This window comes from Hevea brasiliensis, chromosome 12 (assembly GCF_030052815.1).
Source record: "Hevea brasiliensis isolate MT/VB/25A 57/8 chromosome 12, ASM3005281v1, whole genome shotgun sequence".
Taxonomy (NCBI): Eukaryota; Viridiplantae; Streptophyta; class Magnoliopsida; order Malpighiales; family Euphorbiaceae; genus Hevea; species Hevea brasiliensis.
In genome coordinates, this window is record NC_079504.1 from 2,075,331 (window position 1) to 2,096,736 (window position 21,406).

General features: G+C 32.5%; 2 protein-coding genes and 1 pseudogene across 6 annotated transcripts; all 3 read right to left on the minus strand.

Moving 5' to 3' along the window:
• Window positions 1-317: 317 nt before the first annotated feature.
• Window positions 318-3,225, minus strand: LOC110666027 (B-box zinc finger protein 21-like; annotated as a pseudogene).
• Window positions 2,887-10,689, minus strand: LOC110666015 (uncharacterized). 5 transcript variants are annotated; one of them, XM_058130796.1, is made up of 7 exons: window positions 10,253-10,687; window positions 4,947-6,941; window positions 4,776-4,830; window positions 4,470-4,618; window positions 4,003-4,089; window positions 3,705-3,841; window positions 2,887-3,229 (listed from the first exon to the last, which is right to left on the minus strand). In XM_058130796.1, the coding sequence occupies exons 1-7, from the start codon at window positions 10,553-10,555 to the stop codon at window positions 3,226-3,228; spliced, it is 2,730 nt and encodes a 909-aa protein (XP_057986779.1). In that variant the 5' UTR covers window positions 10,556-10,687; the 3' UTR covers window positions 2,887-3,225. The 5 variants fall into 5 exon arrangements, 3 of the variants coding, with proteins under 3 accessions (XP_057986779.1, XP_057986778.1, XP_057986780.1); XM_058130795.1 differs by having other exon boundaries at window positions 3,713-3,841; window positions 10,253-10,686; XM_058130797.1 differs by lacking the exon at window positions 3,705-3,841 and having other exon boundaries at window positions 10,253-10,688.
• An 8,187-nt stretch (window positions 10,690-18,876) lies between these two features.
• LOC110666558 (floral homeotic protein DEFICIENS) lies at window positions 18,877-21,093 on the minus strand. Its single transcript, XM_021827096.2, has 7 exons — window positions 20,562-21,093; window positions 20,403-20,469; window positions 20,249-20,310; window positions 20,050-20,149; window positions 19,413-19,454; window positions 19,280-19,324; window positions 18,877-19,165 (listed from the first exon to the last, which is right to left on the minus strand). The coding sequence occupies exons 1-7, from the start codon at window positions 20,753-20,755 to the stop codon at window positions 18,995-18,997; spliced, it is 681 nt and encodes a 226-aa protein (XP_021682788.2). The 5' UTR covers window positions 20,756-21,093; the 3' UTR covers window positions 18,877-18,994.
• Window positions 21,094-21,406: the final 313 nt, after the last annotated feature.

Here is a 21,406-nt window from a genome sequence, read left to right on the forward strand (position 1 = left end):
GGATTGGCTAACCCGGGGCAAGTGCCCACCAAGGAATTCAGCAGTAAAAGACAAAACCAAAGCGTCACCTCTGCAGCTTACCGTCTATATGTCTTGGTCAGCCAACCGCTGTCATCTTCGTTGTCATCGTACAACTCATAAACAAAGACTGATCATATATATTCTTTTGGCTGTCGCTTCTCTTTCCTATGGAAAACAAAAATCTTTTAGGTACAGGGAAAGGCCTCATTCAGTTACCTTTCATCATATCATTCAGTACAAAATTTTAGCATTTCTTAGAACTCTGATGATTTCTCTGTGCACTTACAATAATAGAATGGAAAAGGAAAAAAGCTAGGTTTATTCGTATATACAGAAGATGTCTACATTTTGCAAGTACAAGGAACTAAGGAAAAACAGAAACAAAATCCAAAAACTAGTGGGATTGGATCACGTGCAAAAAGAGAAAGAGGGGCAGATACACTTTAAATAAACCAGATATGAAGAAACTTGCTATATAAAAAATACAAAGCATGAGGCATTGTTCTTGATATTACTGGACAAGAGCATGCCAGTTTTGTCCTACCAGAACAGTCTAGATCTCTTGAAGCCAGTGGATGGAGTGCTAATCTGTGGAACCGTAAATGCATCATCAGTCCACCTTTTGTTGTTAGCTTTCATGATTGCTGCCTCCTTCGTCTCCTTTATCCCCCAATTTGCCCTCCCATTTGTGGATAATTTTGAGATGGGCATAGAGGAGCGGGTGCTTGAGGAACCCAAATCCCCATGGTTTCCGACGAGAAAGGGGTAATATTGCTCCCATGATCAGTACTCTCAAACGGCAATATCCCATGACCAGGCTACATTCAACAAACAAACCCAAGAAAATTCTCAGATCCAACAAAATATCCGTATAATAAAGCACATAAAATTTCGTATTTTATTGGAGATGACAATTAATTAGAAGAAGAAAGAATCAACTCAAACCTTACGGAAACCAAAGGGAGTAGGAGAAAAATCAAGAAAGTCTTCGACATGCCATCCAGGTAGCGTCTCAATCAAGTATTCTGATATACTGCTTGTGGAACCAATCCCTTCATTTATTACCAGATTATCCCCATCCTTGTTCACCACCGTCGTGTCTCTGGATAAGGCCTTATTCACTGTTGAGTTTGGAGATGAGGTCTTAGCGAGTGAAGGTGGATTAGAACTTGGGAGGGAGAAGGACACCGGTTTCTTGGTCGATGACTGTTGTTGAGACTTGGAATCAAAAACAAGATCACCGCCGTTGGTTACAGAGGAGGAGGGTACATAAAAAGCAGAGGTGGCGGAGAGCTTAACCCCAGTAAGAAGGAACCTGTTATGCTTCTGGGTATGCTCGTTGGCCTCGTGTATCGGAACATCACAGTCTCTGCAAAGAATGGCTCTATCTTGTTGACAAAACAAGAAAGCTCGTTTCTCCTACAATCAGAACAAAACCCAAAATGATATATCAATCAAGAAAACCAACTACTAAACAATTAAAGAGGCAAATACCTGGCAGACATCACAGAGAGGGAAATTTCCAGAAGAAGGATGAAGAAGAGAAAAACGTCTATGCTTGGAGGCGAGCTTGTTGGCGTGGTGGACGCAGTGGTCACAGGCGTCGCAGAGGGCAGCCTCGTCGGCGGTGCAGAACACGGACGCCTCGTCTTTGCTACAAACATCGCACTGAATCTTCATCTAGTACTAGAGCTCAGAGTCAAAGCCAGCCTTATAAAGATAGAAAGAAGGCCCTGAGACAAGGGAGAGAAAGGAAAATAATCAAAGAGGGAGAGCGAGAGAGGAGTTCTAAAACCGGGACGAGAGAGGAGAAAAAAAAAAAATACCAAACAAGTGAAATCCATACTGGGAGACACGAAACAAACTCACTATTTTAGACTTTATTTAGACTTTATTTGATTCAAAATACCCTAACATCTTGGAAGTACATTTCCGAGTGAGTATATCTTCAATGAACTTTTTTTTTGAAATGCTATCTTCCATGTATCTTCAATGATAATAATAATCTTAATTTTAATGTGATAATAATAGTAAAATGATGATAATAGGAACAAAAGCGATAGTTAAGTGATGATAGTGGTGCTAGCGGCAAGATAAAGTAATAGAACTGATAATAATTATGTAGTGATAATGATAATTAAATAATGATAAAAGTAATAGTGGTAATATAATAATAATGATAGTGATGACAGAATAAATGTAGTGATAATAATAACAATAATAGTGATAATTAATTATGTTCTACTAAATATAACTTTAATTAATTTTTTAAAAAATAATTTAAAAATAATAAATTAATAAATTATATCATAATTAACTAAGAAAGTACAATTTAACGAGTCTCACCCACCATCGATTGTGTACCCAAGGAAAGGGGAGTGGCCATGACAATGAGGCCTCTCTCTCCGTGCAACTAGGGAGCCTGGAAGATGGAAGGCCTTTGGAAGGAAGACAACAGTCTGTTTTTGCATTAATGAATAGACAACAGAGAATGACACACCATTAATTATATTCTCTTAGTTTTGATTAAGCATCATATAAAATTAATTGAAATGTGTATTTTGATTTTTTTTAAAATTTTAGTAATTGAATTAAATTAAAAACTAAAACTGTTTAATTAAAATCGAATATATATATAAATATATCTTTGATTAGAATCTTGAGAAGGATAGAAGAGGGCCGGAAAGGAGTTTGTTCGCATCCCACCAAATTCTCTCTCATACTGATTATTATTATTCAAATCTTACTATATATTTTAATTAATAATTTATAAAATTATTTTAACCTCGGAGACGCCTTTATTGTGCCATGCATCGTTGTGTAATTGAATTCCATGAAGAGGCAAAGGCTTTGTGGATGATATCATGATAAGGCAATTGTTTCAAATAATATGCCTATTTGCGCAATGTTGGAAGGTAAAAAGAGTCCTGCTACATATGGAAAACGCTTTCACGTGAGAAAGCGCCGGCACTTTTTTCAAACAGCACTAGTCATACTCATACATACAACAGGTTAAACATAGTTTGCAAAAAAGACCCAGAAAGTGCAGTAAAAAAAAATGAGCACCTTCTGATGGCATTCCAGTTCATGAAATTTCTGCCACACGTCAAAGTTGGTGCTCCTGGGTTTGGTTCTTCTGGTTTACACTATCCAGATACTGCTTCACACAAGTTTGATTTGTCTCAAATATGAATGGCATACCCCTTATCTGCATATTCACCAATTCCATTAACACAATATAACAAACATGCTAATTGTACTAGGCTATTGCAATAAAATATATTAAAATTTTTCCCCAGATGTTATCATCAGCATTGTAGCATTGCAAGACCTTGCAACCATGGAGCTAACCTTAGGAACCTATAATATTGTCTGATGATTGTCAATGACACTACAAGTACACATACTATAGAAACAATCTCGTTGTAATGAATGATAAACAAGAAACAACCTAGATCATGATTAATGATACATAAAATAATGATGTAACTACCCTATTTTAAAGATGACAGCACTGCCTGAATGTAGGGCTTTGTTATGCATTCCTAACACCCTTAACAGGCTAAAGCAGTCTTGGGTGTTTAACAGAAAAAGGTTCAACAACAAACAGATTGAATGAGAGTTGCCTTTAGATTCTACGTGATACACCATGCATAAGAATAATATTGCTCATTAAGACAGACCTACAAACCTCAATCAAACAACTGGAAGCAAGGTTTAGACTCTGTCCAGGGGCTATTTCCTTGTCATTTACTGAGATAGAACATTTGCCAAGATTTTTCAGATGGAAAGATCCACCTTTGTCCAAATTTATAGTTGCCTAGACAAAAGAAAAGAAACGTGAAGATACGACTACTGAATCCTGAAAGCATCCACACGGGAAGGGGGGGGGGGGTGTGGGGGTTTGGCGGGGAGAGGAAAATGGTACAATGTCATAATAGCAAATTATAAAGAAAGAAACTTAGCCCATGCAAATCTCACCTGCCGACGAGATATCTTATTTGCTCCCCCTTCCCTCCCCAACTCAATGTCAACAATTACATCTTCTGTTGCTCTACCAAGCAAAACCTGCACAGTCGATATGTAACTTCAGAATTAAGCACAAAAAGAAAAGAAAGGGAAAAGGGGAAAGGGGCAGAGAGGAGGGTGGGGGGAGAAGAAAAGAAAAGGGCATCATATTCAAGTTGCATAGGTGTCAAATAGGACTTGCCTAATGCCTATTATTGCAAATATTCAAATAGTTTATTTTTAAAATTTAGGTGGGCCTCCAAATAGATAATTTAGATGAGCAGTTAATCCAAATATCAGTCATGCTCCACTTATGGCTTTCCAGGTGGAGATAATTATTTGGAAGGGAAACATTTTGAGAGGAATTAAAAGATTATGATTCCGTACAGCCAACAAAAAAAAAGTTCAAGCAATCAAACAAGTTAATTTCTTTCAGATACCTCAGGTTTCTTAATATAATGCTTTGAATGGCGGCCATATAAAACAGCAAATGCTCCTTGAGATGCAATGGCTCTTTGCATACAAGACTGAGCACCCTGCTCCAGCCTCATAATCACCCTCTTCATGTCCTCATGCTGATATCTTGAGACTGCAGACTTAAATTCATATGTAAATCATATCTTGAGACTGCAGACTTAAATTCATATGTAAATGCCAACATACTAAGCTATTATCTATTGATACGTGCACAAGAATATAATCACACAACTGATAATTAAATGAACATTACGAAGCTTGTCCATTACCTTCCTCGCTGGAATATAAATCCTGGTCTTCCGGATCCAAATCCATATCAAGTATCTGATAATGTAGAAAGTAGGAAAAATCTCTTAAAGGAGGGGAAAAAAAATAGCATACTCAAGAGAAATTGAAGAAACGAATTAATAAAAAAAATGGAAGAATAGTATAAAGCTTACCATTGCTTCAATATCTGAAAAATATGGCACATCATCATCACTTTCTATAGGTGGTTCTTCTAGATCTGATAATGGATGGTTTGCTCCATGTTCCAGGGGCGTAATATCTGTAAACCCCAATTTAGCATGTGATGCCTGATGAGTTTGAATTCTTGTTGGGGCATCTAGCTCCTGTTTGATATCACTTGCGTTTGTCTGGGAATAACACATATAACCATCAGGAGCAACAGCTGGCTTTTCCATTGAAGAATCAGCAGTGTTATGACTAAAGTGCTTCACCGGAACAACTTCAGGAGCTTCTTCCTTCAGTTTAGCAGGTACAAGAGTTTCTGCACTAGCATTTGCTGAATAAGCAATGCTCACATTCTTGTGAATAGAGCTACTACTAGGCAAGTCAAACTTAACCCTACAATCACCAACTGGATGAAGAGAGCTGATTTCTGGCACTACCCGTGATCTTATCATCTGAGAAGATGCATGAGATTGATCAGGATTTTCTAGATCTCTCTGAATCAGTACTGGATCTCCTTCACTATTTTTTGGATTGCTTGAGAATTCCTTAACGGCTGAAGGATTTGGTTTACAAACATCATGAAAATTCTGTCGTTCCATAAAAGAAAATGATTTCGGACGTGAGTGATTGATGAAGACAACATCATCATTGCATGGGATCTCTGGATCCTCAATGTTTAATGTGCAGATAATAACTCCATCACCCAGTTCAGAAAAATGAGGGTTTGAACTTGATGCAGATGTGTGAAACTGCACATCTGAATCTCCAACAGTATCACCACTTTGGTGAGACCCCCTATCTTCATTCAATTCTCCCTGAATTCCACCAGACTTATTTATATGATATTCTGGAGCTACAGAAGATTCTGGTTCAGTTATATTTGCCATGTGATCTTGATTGGCATCATTTGGTGAACTCAGCAAAAGTGAACTTAGACCATCATAGTAAGACTTGTCAATCGCATCTTTTCCATCAACATCTGTGAATAGAAGTTCTTCCTCATTTGTGAAATTCAAAAGGGAATTGGAAAGTTCAGCCAGATAACCTTCCGTGTTGGCAGCTACATTTTTCATTTCCTCACTTGGTATCTCCAGTTTTAAGTTGGAGCCATATTCTGACAGACATGCATTCTTCGTATCGTTGTCACCAGGAAGTGAAAATGGGTCTCCTGTGTGCATATTAACTGGAATACTTGGTGGTGAAACTCCCTCAACAGTCCTCCATATTGGCATCTCAGGAAGAGGAGATGAGTAATCCAAGTTATGAAATGACATAGCACACTCTGGAATTGGAGAACTAAATGTTTGGTCTCCACCAAACTTAGAGCATTCCTGCACCTGGTCACTGTTCGCTGCCAATTCTTTTGGTCCACCAAATTCCTCAATCACAGATCCATTTCCAGTGTGGGGCACATTTTCTCCACGTATATGTGGAATCTCTTTATGTACATTATCTTGCTCCACTGGATAATCTTCCTGGATTGTGTTCTGGAATGGTGCATGAAAACCACGGGCAGTAGCATCATCTGCAATTTGTGGAAAAGGATGATGCATGACATCCAAATTAGATTCCTGAAGTCCAAAATGATTTGAACCTGGATCTCCAAGTATACAATGCCTGGAGAAAGGTTCATCTTCATGTCCCATGTAATTGCTATCAGTGGGTGCAATGAGAAAACTCAAATCCATGCTGTTATATGGCTCATTGCGAATTCTTTTACGTAATGCATAGTAACAACTACGAACACTTCCAGCCTTCCTTTTCCTAGAAATACATTTGTTTTCTTTTGTATTCCCAGCCCTACTGAATTTTGGTGGAAGAGTTGATGCAGAACGCTCAAACTCAATCATGTGAAAAGCAGCCTTTGCAGAAACAATTGGATCATAAAGGAGAGAATGCCACCGCTCTTGTATTTCTCGAATGGTGAATTTTCGAGAAAACTGTACTGCACCTTTAGCCAATGATTCCAAGGAAGCACCAGCCTGGAAAAAAAAGAAATAAATAAATCAACAGCAACTATCATGGAAAAAAATTAACAGGCGCCACAGAACAAAGGCAATCAATCTTTTTTTCTTTTTTTTTTTGATAGGCAGCAATCAAGCTTTATTAATTGATAGTAATTGGACAATAATACCAACAGTCCCCCACCCTCTCAAAAAATAAGAAAACAAAAATAAGAGAAAACAAATTTTGCACAAATTAATAGAAACATATCAATATCATAAAAGTGAGAAATCAGATCCAGGGAAAATACTGCCACATAACCAAAAACTACATAATGTCAATTAGCAAGTTATCTCATCCTTCATAGTATCAACATTTTGCAATGAGATTTACATTTACATGTGATAGGAACTAATTTCTCCAGTTCACACAAAATAAATATCAGAATGGAACCCCGCCTCTCACACTGTCCATGGATTTTTATTTTGTCATAAGAGTTGCCCTTTGCAACCTTTTCAGTTTTTTTTTTTTTTGAAAAAATATAAAATCATAAATGAACATAATAAGACCTCACAAACTCTATTAAGAGTGTGTAATTATCTCTTACAAACTTTTGTAAGCATGTATTACTAAATATTTTAAAAGTTGTTAGCATTCTCAAAACATGCACATTCCTTCTATTGGGAATATTCAAGTGTTAAAATTCCTCATTGAAAAGAGATGGAATAAGTGAAAGACATATAAGTGGAATGTGATGTCAAACTCATAAGTGTTCTTTCACAAAGCCTATCAAGAAGGATTCTCCCCAGGCGCTTTAAGCTCCCCAGATCTCTAACAAATGGTATCAGAGCCTATAGTTCGGCAGGGACAAGTATGGAAACGGTGGTTGGTGATTCCCGTAATGCTCTAAAACATGGATGGAAGAGCCATGAGACTCTTAGTAGGCCCAATGGAGCAAGAAGGCACTCTATTTGAGAAGAGCAGACAAATAGAGTGGAGACTCTCAGTACACGTGATGGCTCTAGCGTGGCTTTTAGAAGTGCATGCTTAGGTGGAATAATTGGGCTCTTGGTGGCACCGTAATACTCGAGTTAAGGAAAAAGCTTTCGTTCGAGAGGAAGCAAGCCTAGTAAGCCCAATGTGAAAGAAATTCACGTTTGAGGAAGAGATTGTTGAGAATATTCAAGTGTTAGAATTTTCACATCAAAAAGAAATGGGATGAGTGAAGGACATATAAGTTAAAAAGACCTATAAACCCAATGCCTTAAAATTTTGGGTTAGATGTCATGTCAATTCCATTAGTGTGTTATTTTACAAAACCCGGGCTCCCTAGATATCTAAACCTTCAACTGATGCTTTATGTACTAAGATTTTCAATGCCCCTCATCTAGATTTTCCATTTAAGTCCCTGAATTGTAATAGGATATCTAGGTCACTAAAGCTTTAGCTTCCTGAATAAACTAGAGAAGAAAAAAAGAACATAACAACAGGCATTGCATGCCTTCCACTTGCTTTAACAACCAAATTCAAAAATTACCAATCAGCCTGCTATTTTAATTTTTATGACATAATTGAACAAAGTGCATTTGCTTAGGCCAACGGATTGAACAAAGAAAAGCTGTAATATTAATATACTTTTATCTATTAGATAACAAATTCCTCTGCATAATGTGATTTCAAAAAAAGAAAAAAGAAAAAAACTTTTCCAAAAAAATGTGATGATAGCTTAGGCCAACGGATTCCCAAACTTGCGGGGAACAGTACAATCACATTGACACATCTTTTCTTAGTGCTGCTGATACATAAGCACGTGCCTACACACTATATCCATGTACATTGAAAGAGATGCAAGCAGTCTTATTAAGGCACAAAGCGACACTAAGGTGATAGGCACCCTTAGGCAAGAGATGGGAAGCGAGGCGAAACGAGGGCCTTTTTGAAATGAGGCACAGTATAAGAGAAATAAAAAGTAGAAAGGAAATAAAGAAAGATTAATTAATTCCACTTTATTAGGGTTTAGGATTTAGGGAGAAATAGGAGAGAAGAAAAGAGGAGAGGAGGAGAGGAGAAAAACCCTAAAAAATTGAAAATACTAATAATAAAAAAAAGGTTACTTTGAATCGAGGCATGCCTCTCACCTCACCCGGCGCCTTTCATAACACTGGATGGAAGCAACCTGCTTTGTCCAAATTCTAATGCCAAATTAAGACTTCAAACTATCTAATAAGGGTATTTTTAATAAAATTGTGAATATATTCACAATAGACATCCCAAACTTGGTGTGTTTACAAATTTGGCACTTACTTTATGGTATCCCGACAATCAAACATAAAACCACATTCTCCAACCTGGCAAAAAGACGTGAATTCAACTACCATGTAAGTACGCCAATAACAGAGACATATCAGTCAACTCCAGTTGTCCCAATCCCATTTGACATCACCACAACTTAATCTTGCACGTAGCCGCAAACTATCTAAGAAGGGTCAAAATTCCTTTTTTCCTTACCTAATTGTAAGGAATCTTTCACTGGCATGTGTTATATTGAACAGTTGGTAGCAACAAACCTATCTAGCATGGATCAAATTCCTTCATTTGAAACCTAAATAGGAAGAATTTTTTTCCAGCAATCATCATATAACCTGAAGCGAAATGGTAACATGCCAAAGTATACACATATAGGCATGGCACGGAAGTTATAGTGGTCATGGAAAGAGAAATTAATAAGGATATAAGAAGGAAATGAAATGTAAAGAAAGATTAATTAATTTCACTTTGTTTGGGAATTTTGAAAGGAATAAGAGGATAATGGATGTAATAGCAAAAACATTAATTCCACCCTTTAAATGAAAATGGGTGTTAGGAGATTAATAGATTTAAATCCATTAAGAGGCTCCACCCATTAATCTTCTAACCCATTCCCATGCATAGTGTAAAGAAACAGCTGCGGACATGTTGTATCAAACAATTGATGCTTCAACACAGAAACCCACTATAAAACCCATAATCAAGTCAACGGCAGAAACAAATATATCAAGCAAAAAAAAAAATCACCAGTTATATAATTATACTCTGCATGTCCAAAAATTCAAATGCAAACGAAATGCAGCAAAAATTAAAAAGAAACCCCCCTAATTTCACGGTCACAGGAAGAAAAAATCAGTCCAATAATGCGCCAAAGATACTTTCCAAGTTAAAATTTTTATTTTAAATTTTCTTTAAAAAAAAAAAAGGCAAAACCACAGACCCATAACAAACCCCCCCGATATTTAAACAAGGGACTTGAAATTGAACAAGCAATTAACAAATTAACGAAAAAGGAAACATAAATAATGCGCTTAAAAATTACCTCCACAGCATTCTTCAACAAAAGATCATCCTCTGGTATCCAAGGAGAGACAGGAGCAAGAGCTCCCATGACTAGAAACCCAACAAACCTCACTCTCTCTGGTTTCCCTCTGTGAAATCTTAGAAGTGTGATTCTTCCACTGTTCTCCGTTTGAAGAAAAGTGGGGTTTAAGAAGAAAATATTGAAAGGGCAAAAAAATAGCGCGACAAGCACCGATATTGAACAGCCGTTTGGAGTGAAACGTGGACAACGATGGATTCGGCGGCCTCTCAGGCGAACAGGTGAGGTGACCGCTGATTTCATGGATTTTCCATGAAATCGTCGTCCAGATAGGGCACGTACTATAATAGAGTGATAAAAACCCAAAAGGAATTTTTTTTCTCAGGTGACGGTGACTGTGAAACGTTGCCTGCTAGGTGTCGCAAGGCGGTGCCCTCGTGCTGACCTTTGACTGAACTGATATGATTTTAACTAATAAAGTTTAATATAAAAATATTAAAATCATTTAATTTACTCGAATAATTATAAAAATTATATTATTAAATTATTTAATAAATATTTTAATAATATAACAATTTTTATATTTTAAATTAAATATGAAGTAGAATCAGACATAATATTAAAAGAAAATCAGATATAAAAAATATATAAGTGCTTTCTTTAAATAGTTAAATATTTTAGTATTTCTCCTTATATTTTAAACTGTTGAAAGAAGTTTTGCTTTTTAACCTAACTTTTTTTTTGCATTTTTTATTTTTTATTTTTTATTTTAATCTTTTTTATTCTTATTAATACACTTATTTAATATAAAAGTAAGCAATTTCAATTCAAAAAATTAAAAATTAAATTTTTCAAAATTTTAAAATCAAATTGAATTAATTTTATTAAAAGAGTTGAACGAAATAAAATCGAAATATTTCAATTTAATTTCGGTTAAAAAATCCGATTTCAAGCTCTTTCATACTTCAATCAAATTCACAGGACAAAAACAAAATCAATACATTAAAGGAAACCAATACTCATCTGTTTCAATTCACAACTCACAAAAAACAATCAATACCCATATTATTACATCAATGAACAAAATTAGAGATTGAATTAATTAATCAATCGTTTAACTTGAATCAATCAATAAAATAGCTGCAAGATTTCATATTCAATACCTATATACAAAATCACTATACAAACACCAAATAAAATCATAATACAAATTAGAAAAAAAAAACGAATATGATAAACATAACCCGACGAAGAATCTAGAATCGAGATAAGTAGACCGAAGAACCAGTGGTGGCTGCCATGGGAGGAATGATGAGGTGAGCGAAGGGAAACAGTCAAATAAAGACGCGAGAGGGAAGAAAGAGTGAAGAACCAACGGTGACTACCATTAATCAGGGTTTGGTTTAGTTTGAGAGGAGAAGAAATAGATAGATGCATGTAGCCTTAGAAGAAGAACAAAAATTGGAAAGCAAATGCAGATGCGTAAAATAAACGAAGGCTATGGTTTTGAGAGTAAAAATAATATATTCATATGATGATTTAGGGTCTGTTTGGATTAATCGTTGAATATAATCGATAAAGTATCGTTAATCGATAATCGATAACTAATCGATCTTACGATGATAAATGCTTTATATTAAGTATTTGGTAAAATTATATTTAGCTGTTGCTGTTAACATGTGAAATGATTAATAAAAGTATATACCATATAATTTATTTTATTATTTAAATAAATATAAAATTATAAATTTATTACATTATATTATTTATTTTATTATTAAATTAAATATATAATTATTAAATTAATATATTATATTATTTAAATAAATATGTAATCATTAATCTTTTATATTATATCATTTATTTTATTATTGAAATAATAAAATAATTATTATTGTTAATAGAAAAATTTATAATTAATTTTAAGTTTTTGGATATAAATAAATATTTTATATTTGATGTTATTAATAAAAAATATTTTAACAAAGTTGAAATACATTAATTAAAATATTCAAATTATAAATAAAAAAATAAAAATATTAATAATATTAATTTTCAAGTTAAATAAAAAAGGATAATATGGTCAAAATAAAAAATAAAATCGATCATTATCCACGATTTAAAAATAAATTCTAAAAATAATCGATACAAACCGCAAATTGATGAGTATCATATCAGTTGCCTATCAGCTCTATTTTTTTAAACTTGTCAAACACCCCCTTAATGGCTAAGATCAAATAAAATGAACGGATGAAGAGTTAAAGGTTAAAAATTGAAAAAAGTTACAAAAAAACCTTTGGAGGCATTCAAGGTTCGAACAGAAGGCCTCACGCATTAACAAGTACTTCTAACCACTAAGCCACAAGCATCAAACACAATTATTCCTCTTTTCAGCTCAATTTGAATTTCAATTTTTTTTTTCCTCTGGAAATCGAACTAAGCAAACCGATTTTTTAAAAAAGTAAAATTAAACGAAATTGAATAACCAAATAAACCGAATAATCAATATGCTCACCCCATGTATTAGGATTCATTAATGAAACTGAAATTTTGAGATATACTAATAAACATATATCAAACAATTTTTAATATTAAAAATATTCACAATTACCTCTAATAAAAAAATCTCAATCATTTATAAGTATTTATAAATAGTGCATGGAATATAAAATTTTTTGCAATGCTATGCGATATTATAAATAATATAAAAATTAAAATTTTAAATATTGAAAATTTTAAAATAAAAAAAAGTAATATGTAATGAAATTTAAAATATTTAATGATATAATTAATGTTATTAGATTTCCAGATAAAATATAATAAAAGAATATGATCATTTATGAACATTTATAAATAGTGCATTAGTACAAAATCTTTTGTAATGCAACGCAATAATTAAAATTTTAAATATTAAAAAATTTTAAAATAAAAAAATAATAATATACAATAAATTTAGATATTTAATGAAATGATTAATATTATTAGATTTCCAAAATCATAATTAACTATAGATAAATAATTTATTTTTAAACTTAAAAAATTTTAATTTATCCAATCAAAATATAGAAAAATAAAAAATTCCTAAATAATATAATAATGTAATAATTGTAAAATTTTAAATATCAAAAATACAATCTTTAATGATATATTAAATTTTCAAAGTTATAATTAATTATAAATAAATATTAATTTTTAATCTTAGAGAATTTATTAATTCAATTAAAATAAATAAAAAAATAAAAATTTATAATTTTTAAATAGAACATAGAATATAAAAATACTAAATAAAAAGGATGTCACTTTCTCTTTATTTTAACTTTAATATATATATATATATATATATATATATATATATATATACACGAGAATAATTTTAGCTAATGACATAGTACATTCTACAATACCGGTTTCGTCAGCCAAATAATGAATATCATAACTAGCTCTATCTGTTAAGTGTAAGTTTATTATCATTCGAGATTTTGAATCTCATTTTAATTAGATTTCCTTCAATTGAATCATAATAATAACGTTATATCTAATTTCTATAAAAAAATATAAATTTTTATAGTTAAATATGTTTTTTTTTTAATAACTTTATTAAAAAGTCTTATTGAAAACATACTCAGTGGACCTTTAGCCTATTTATTCTCTGTTTTACAGGTTTATATTTATTAGAAATTTTCATAAATCACATCTATAATTATATTTCAAAAATTAAGAAAAATAATTTTATATTAATTAAATTTGGAGGATAGGTTTTTTTTTATTATTATTTTATTGAAATGGGTATATCAATAAAGATAAACCAAGTATAGACTCCAAGTCAAAGTCTACTACCCAAAGCAATTACACGACTAAACTTGGGCCTATAAAGAAAAGGTCCAAAACCTTACAACACAACAACCAAACCCAAGACTCAACAGATGGGTAGGGATCTAAGTCCCTAACCTAGTTTCCATCACTGGATGAAACACACCACCACCATCTGAAGGAACTTCGACTACAATCAGTGACAATTAAGATGAAAAATATAGTGCACCTGGAAAGCATAGGTTCAAGGGAGCTTCATCAAACATAGTGGCATGCAAACCACCCCAACTTGAAGAACTAAGCCCCCATTCAAAGTGACCAGAACCATGCTTTCTTGGTAGCAATTGCTTCAGCCAAGGAAATTAAGGACAAAGGAGGCGTCGGATGAACCGGGAGTCAGGCATGTCAAAGAGACGGATGTGGATTCGATGACCCAAAGGTACCAACACTGTCATAAAAGCCTTCCAATTCACCCTATAAACAGAAACCGAAAGCTGAGCCGGTATACCTCGACATATAGGAACAACAAAGAAAGTGAAACCTCATCCACAGGGAGGCACTGAAACTCCACTGGAGACTAATAAAAACAACACAAGAAAAGAACCATCAAAAGGAGACTATCCTATACATAAATAAAGAAGAAAAGGAGGACGATTGATGACCAAGGGCCAGATCCCCCCAGACTTGCAATTGGTTACTAAGTGTCTAGAGAGAATGAGAGAAAACAGAGTTTAGAGAGAGAAGACATAAACTCGTATCTTTGAAATGGTACTTGATAACATTGTTTTTGCAAGTTCATAACTAGGCTATACCTAGTGTTCTGTTTTTCTTTTTTTTTTTTTTAATCTGAATAAAACTTTCATTCATGATTAGAAGGTACAACACAACCCTCATGAATAATCGGGAGGAATTGGGGATTAGGATTTACAGTCCAACCCATTATTACGTTACCTAACCATTGTTAGCTAACCAGTTAGCATATCTATTTGCTGAATGGGGAACTGAATGGGGAACATGACTGATGACCATCTGAGGAAAGAATTGCAAGTATCTCTTGATATCATGAACGAAAGCCTCTAGTTCCTAAGGAATGGAAGCTAGAGGATATAAAACCAATCAACAAATCTAAAGAGAATCAGTTTCTATGCAACAACAGAATAGCTACTTTCATATTTATTCCTTCTGATACTAGAGGTGAGAGGCTAATAAAAGAAGCTACAAAACCATCAATCATAGCTCCAGTAGAATTTCTTGCCATAATACCATAGCTCACAATTGAAGAAGCATAATCGAATGACGCATCAACATTTATTTTTACACATCCTATAGGTGAAGGAATCCAACCTTGGTGTCTAATGCTGAAATTGGTCTAAGTAGATGGCATAGGATGATGATGAGAAGATACCATAGCATTCAATTCCTGAAAACCTTTGTAGGCCTTCCTAATAATAAGCAAAGGATCCAGCTGCTGAAAATTAAACACCATTTCATTTCTTGCTTTTCAGATATTCCAACAAATAAAACTAGCCAGACAAATCTCATAGCCATCCATAGATCCAATCTCCATAAGATGCTAAAGCCAATGAGCAACAGAAATGAAACCATCATCCCTTGTAGAAAATCCTGGAGCAGACCCAAACCAAGTAGCCTTCGCAAATGGGTAAAAGAAAAGCAGGTGTTCGACAGACTCTTCAGCAAGAGAGCAAAAAGGACAAATTGGTGAAGGACCACACTTTCTCTTAAAAGGTCTTATGGAAAACTCTGGATGATGAGGGACTCTCATATTGACCATTTATTTGTTGAGCCTTTTTTAGCATAAAATAGATTGATTTAACAGTCGAAGTTCCATATCTAAAGTAATGCTAAATTAGGATAGGATCTCCAGGACTATCTGTTAAGGGAATTTTGAGTATTTCCCTACATTCACCTGGATTAAAGGAGGCATATAGCAGATTCTTGTCCTATTGATTTGTTACTAGGTTGATAAGATCTGTAATGTATATTACTAGGTTATCAACCAATCTTTGGCTTCGAATGCTAAAGTTTGGCATTGTAGGGATCCAAGGCTCAGACCATACATTAAGGAAAGAGACCCTGTAATGTTCCATCTCAGCACCATCCAAAGAGCCTCTCTAACTTCAATTGAACTTTTCCAGCACCATAAAGAAGAATATGGAACCCCAACATCCAGAAAATCGAAAAGGGGAAATTAATTCCTTTAAGCAATTCAACCCAAAGTGCTTATGGGTTTTTAATCAGCCTCCAAGCTTGTTTTGCCAACAGGGCAGCATTGAAAAGATGCAGCCTTTTGGTTTAATCATTGAATACGGTGATAATTATTACCGATGGTGATACCGATAGTGATAGTTATTCAATTACCGATAGCTAATAATATTATCGTTAATGATAGCTGATAGCTGATGATAGCTGATTTATATTAGTGTTTGGTAAAACTATATTTAGCTGTTACTATTTATATGTGAAATGACTAATAAGAGTATATATTATATAATTTATTTTATTATTGAAATAAATATAAAATTATAAATTTATTATATTATATTATTTATTTTATTATTAAATTAAATATATAATTATTAAATTAATATATTATATCATTTATTATATTATTGAAATAAATATATAATTATTAATCTATTATATTTTACAATTTATTTTATTATTAAAATAAGAAAATAATTAAAATTTTTTAACAAATAATTAAATAACTTTAAAAATATAGATAAAATAATAAAATAATTATTATTGCTGATAAAGAAAAAACTTATAATTAATTTTAAGTTTGTAGATATAAATAAATATTTTATATTTTATATTATTAATAAAAAAAATATTTTAATAAAATTAAAATGCATTAATTAAAATATTAAAATTACAAATGAAAAAGATAAAATTGTTAATCATATTAATTTTTGAGGTAAATAAAAAAGGATAATATGGTCAAAATAAATAATAAAATCAAATTAACTATCAGCTGATGAAAAATAACTTTAAGGGAGTGTTTAGTTTACCTGTTGGGTGCAGCTGATAGTTGATGGGCACCTAAACAGGTAAATTATAATGTTTGGCAAGCTTAAAAAAATACAGCTAATAGCTGATGGGCAACTGATATGATACCCATCAGCTGCAGTTTGTATCAGCTCTATTTTTAGAGCTGTTTCTCATCAGCTGATATCTGATTTGGTTTTATTTTTTATTTTGACCATATTATCATTTTTATTTAACTTGAAAATTAATATTATTAATGTTTTTATTTTTTATTTGTAATTTTAACATTTTAATTAACGTATTTTAACTTTGTTAAAATATTTTTTTATTAATAACATAAAATATAAAATATTTATTTATATCTAAAAACTTAAAATTTATTATAAATTTTTCTATTAACAATAATAATTATTTATTATTTTAACTATATTTTTAAAATTATTTAATTATCTTAAACAATAATTATTTTTTTATTTCAATAATAAAATAAATGATATAATATAATAGATTAATAATTATATATTTATTTAAATAATATAATATATTAATTTAATAATTATATATTTAATTTAATAATAAAATAAATAATATAATGTAATAAATTTATAATTTTATATTTATTTAAAAATTAAGTAAATTATATGATATATACCCTTATTAGTCATTTCACATATCAACAGTAACAGCTAAATATAATTTTACCAAACACTTAACATAAAACAGCTATCATCAGCTATCAGTTATCGGCTATCAGCTAATAATAACAGTTATCAGTTATATTCAACAGTTAAACCAAACAGGCCCTAAATATAGAGCTGATACAAACTGCAACTGATGGGTACCATATCAGTTATCTATCAGCTATCAGTTTTATTTTTTAAAGCTTACCAAACACTCTAGTTTACCTGTTTGACTATCTATTAGCTATCAGCTATCAACTGTATTCAACAGGTGAACCAAACACCCTCCTCCCCCCTTAGATTCTTAAAACCAATCCCCCCTCCCCCCAAGTCAACTCACCCTAATTCATCCAATCGATATTTGACTTATCAATTGGATCCCTCCACCAGAATTTTGAAATAAGCTGATGAAATTCATGAATTATGCCCTTTGGAAGCTTGAAAGTCCCTAATGATCTATTCCGAATGATCTGTTGATCTACAGCGCTTTGAAATTTGAATGAACTATTTCACTGGCTATTCTAGCAAAAAGGGCCTTTAAAAAGTGTTCAAAGTCCAGCAGCTTGCTATTACCTGCCCCAACCAATTATAACCTTTTTTTCACAAACGCAAAAACTAGTCTCACCCTCAGGATTTCTCAGTTTCACTCCGTAGGAGTTCTACTTTCGCCTTTGGATTGAAATTGAAAGATTGAAAAAGTAAATTTTTTAAAGAATATTATTTTTGACATTATTTTAAAAATAATTTAAAATATAAAAAATTATTTAACTGCTTTAGATTCTATTATTAAAATATATAAAATTCAATTTTAAATTAATTTTTAATATTTTTTAACTAACATATTTAAAAATTCAAAAAAAAAAACATATTTAAGAAAATATTTTCTCAACCTATGTCGAAACAGTAATTTATTTGACTACTTTAGAGTTTATTATTAAAATATATATAAATTTGAAAATACCGTCCTATAAATGTTGTTGAAAATAAATTATTTAGCAGTTTTTATGATTAAAACATAAATTTAATTTTAAATACTGTCCAATGAATATATTTAAGAATATTAAAAAAATTAAGAAAAAATATTTTTAAATAATACATTTAACAATAATGTTAAATAGATGATAATTATTTTAAGCAGTAGATATTAATAAGCAGAAGTGAAGGCATTGTTGGCTCATCAGTCATCACAATTTCAAGTACTTGTCATTTGTAATACAGATTACAGAGTGACCTCAAATGCTAATTAATCAAGCAAGGGGTAGGTTGAAAGATCCGATCCAGCTCCACTGTGAAGATTAGGATGGTTGGATTGCAATCGTAAAACAAAGATGCTGCGAGGATCTTCATTTTCGAATCCAAATACTGAACCATTATCAACTAATCCATAGTGTGGATCTTCATGATCTCTTGCTTCCTTTACCCAAATTAAAGAAAAAAAAAACCATCATATATATAGGAGCAAGAAACAAATATAGATGAATTTCAAGGTGTGCATATATATATATATATATATATACTTGAATCTTACAAGTTCATGCAGAAGATTTCGATATCTTTCTTCTGCATTCCTCAGCTGCAACAAGAAGAAGAGATTAAACGAAATTGTACATCTCATGATGGAGTATCTGAATTTTTCCCTCAAAGAAAAAAAACGAAGTTACCTTTTTATTCCAGGTTACTATCTGATTAGCGATCACCCGATTCTATTAATTCCACATTAGCAAAAGAAGGATTTTGTTAGCTACATGCAATTTATTTTAACCATGTTGGTACAGAAAAGAGTGTAATTGAGTGAGTGAGATCTGCAGCAACATATAGGCAAGCTGCATTGACAATTGATTTAACACATGAAAATGAGATATGAACTTCAACATATAAAATCAATATTTTAATAAGCGGGTTATTATTTTTAAAAAAATTTGGTTTAGTATAAAAAAATCATGTTTATAAGATTTCAAAATGTAATCATTGTATGCACAATGGTTATATTATGATCATTAATCATGGTAGATCTCATGAGAATATACATGTTTTGATCACACTAAATAAATTCTCAAAAACTAGAGACTAATCTCTATCGATATTCATTCTACACCAAAAGGTTCCAAACCATCTTTTTCCCCTTGAATATCACAAGGAGAACAAAAAAGGTGATAATAGCATGAGCCCTATATGATTTCCCATTTCAATTAGAATGCAGCGATAGCAAGATTCCATTATCTTATGAAGCTAAATACCGAAGAATGTCTATGGTGTAAACAAAAGAAGAGAATAATAAGCAAAGGACAAATGACGAACCTTGCGCTCACGGATAAGGTTCAAAGCAGTATCCATATCTTGCTCAAGACCTCGCAAGTTCTCAAAACTTAGATCATTCAAGCATTCACCCATCCTTTGCCTTACCATCAAATTAATATTCCATAATGTATCAACACAAATTAAATTTAAAATACCCACATAGACTTAACATCACTTGCACTGTAAGAAAAGTGATTACCTTATCTCCCTTCGCAAATTCCCGTTCACCTCTTTTAGCCTCTTCAAGGTCTCGTTCATTTTCTGCATCCACAATTATCCCATCATCAGTTACCCAAAAAACGGAGACCTATTGCTCATAGTCGCTAACTAGAGATCAGAGAGACGAGTTAGACCTCATACTGCGAGCTCCAGATGTCGACCCCAAGCGTCTTCTGGTACTGATCGAACATCTGCTTCGTTCTTCAGCGAAACAAAAATTTCCACGAAACATAAATAAAGGGTAGTATTTCATTACAAGAATGAATGAGGGTTTCACAGAGAGAGAGACTTACGATGTGGAAGGACTAACGTATTCGTGGAGCTTGCCAGTGCTAGAAAACATGATAATGGAAACCTTGGCATCACAGAGAACAGTGAGCTCATTAGCCTTCTTGAAGAGACCATTTCGTCTCTTAGAGTAGGTGACCTGCCGATTGGTAGAGTTCTCAATCCTCTTGATCTGGATTTTCCCTCTAGCCATACCCATAATCTCTCTCCCTTGTTTCTATCTCTCTTCAAAGTTCAAACTCCTCAAGAATTGCGGATACTTTTGCCTCTCTCTCTCTTACAGAAAGAACAAGAACTCAACAAGAAGAAAGGTTTAATAGGTCTACTTTTGCCTTAAACGGAAAGGCAAAGCCAAATTGGTGAAAGTTTCCTCAAGTGATTGATAAAACTTACACTGGTGTTTGATGGGAACCGAATTTCGATGTAGGGAATCATTACTTTTTTCCTTGGTCCTTCCAGTTGCTGAGCCTTCGTTTCCCGTTTTTATATTTTTGACTGACTGGAGTACGCTATGTAGGGTTTTGATAATTTGGCTTCAACAGGTTAGGAACAGCAGGTGGACGGAAACGGAGAGCTATGAAGTATGTTCGTTGCCTTTTTTACAAAACCTTCCAATAGGGTTCCTAGTTTCAACCTCGTCACAGTAACTTTGCAACAGTAATGTATCTAGACTTAGTCAATCATGTATCAAGATAAAATTACTGCAAAATCAATGCATTTAATAGGGGAGTTTTATCATTTATCTTATATCTTGAGTCTACATTCACCTAAGGACACTTACATATAATATAAAATATAATTTTAAAATAATAAGTTAATTCAATTAGTAAATATAATTTTTTTTTATCAA

What these genes read in the sequence shown, in the direction of transcription:
- LOC110666015 (XM_058130795.1), bottom strand. Translation starts at nt 10,555, where the DNA reads ATGAAATCAGCGGTCACCTCACCTGTTCGCCTGAGAGGCCGCCGAATC. An exon ending in ATAAGATATCTCGTCGGCAG is followed by an intron (nt 3,842 to 4,002) that starts GTGAGATTTGCA and finishes TCTTTTGTCTAG; the next exon opens with GCAACTATAAATTTGGACAA. An exon ending in CTTCCAGTTGTTTGATTGAG is followed by an intron (nt 3,230 to 3,712) that starts GTTTGTAGGTCT and finishes GTGAATATGCAG; the next exon opens with ATAAGGGGTATGCCATTCAT.
- LOC110666558 (XM_021827096.2), bottom strand. Translation starts at nt 20,755, where the DNA reads ATGGGTATGGCTAGAGGGAAAATCCAGATCAAGAGGATTGAGAACTCT. An exon ending in TCTGGAGCTCGCAGTATGAG is followed by an intron (nt 20,311 to 20,402) that starts GTCTAACTCGTC and finishes TTGTGGATGCAG; the next exon opens with AAAATGAACGAGACCTTGAA. An exon ending in AATTTGCGAAGGGAGATAAG is followed by an intron (nt 20,150 to 20,248) that starts GTAATCACTTTT and finishes TTTGATGGTAAG; the next exon opens with GCAAAGGATGGGTGAATGCT.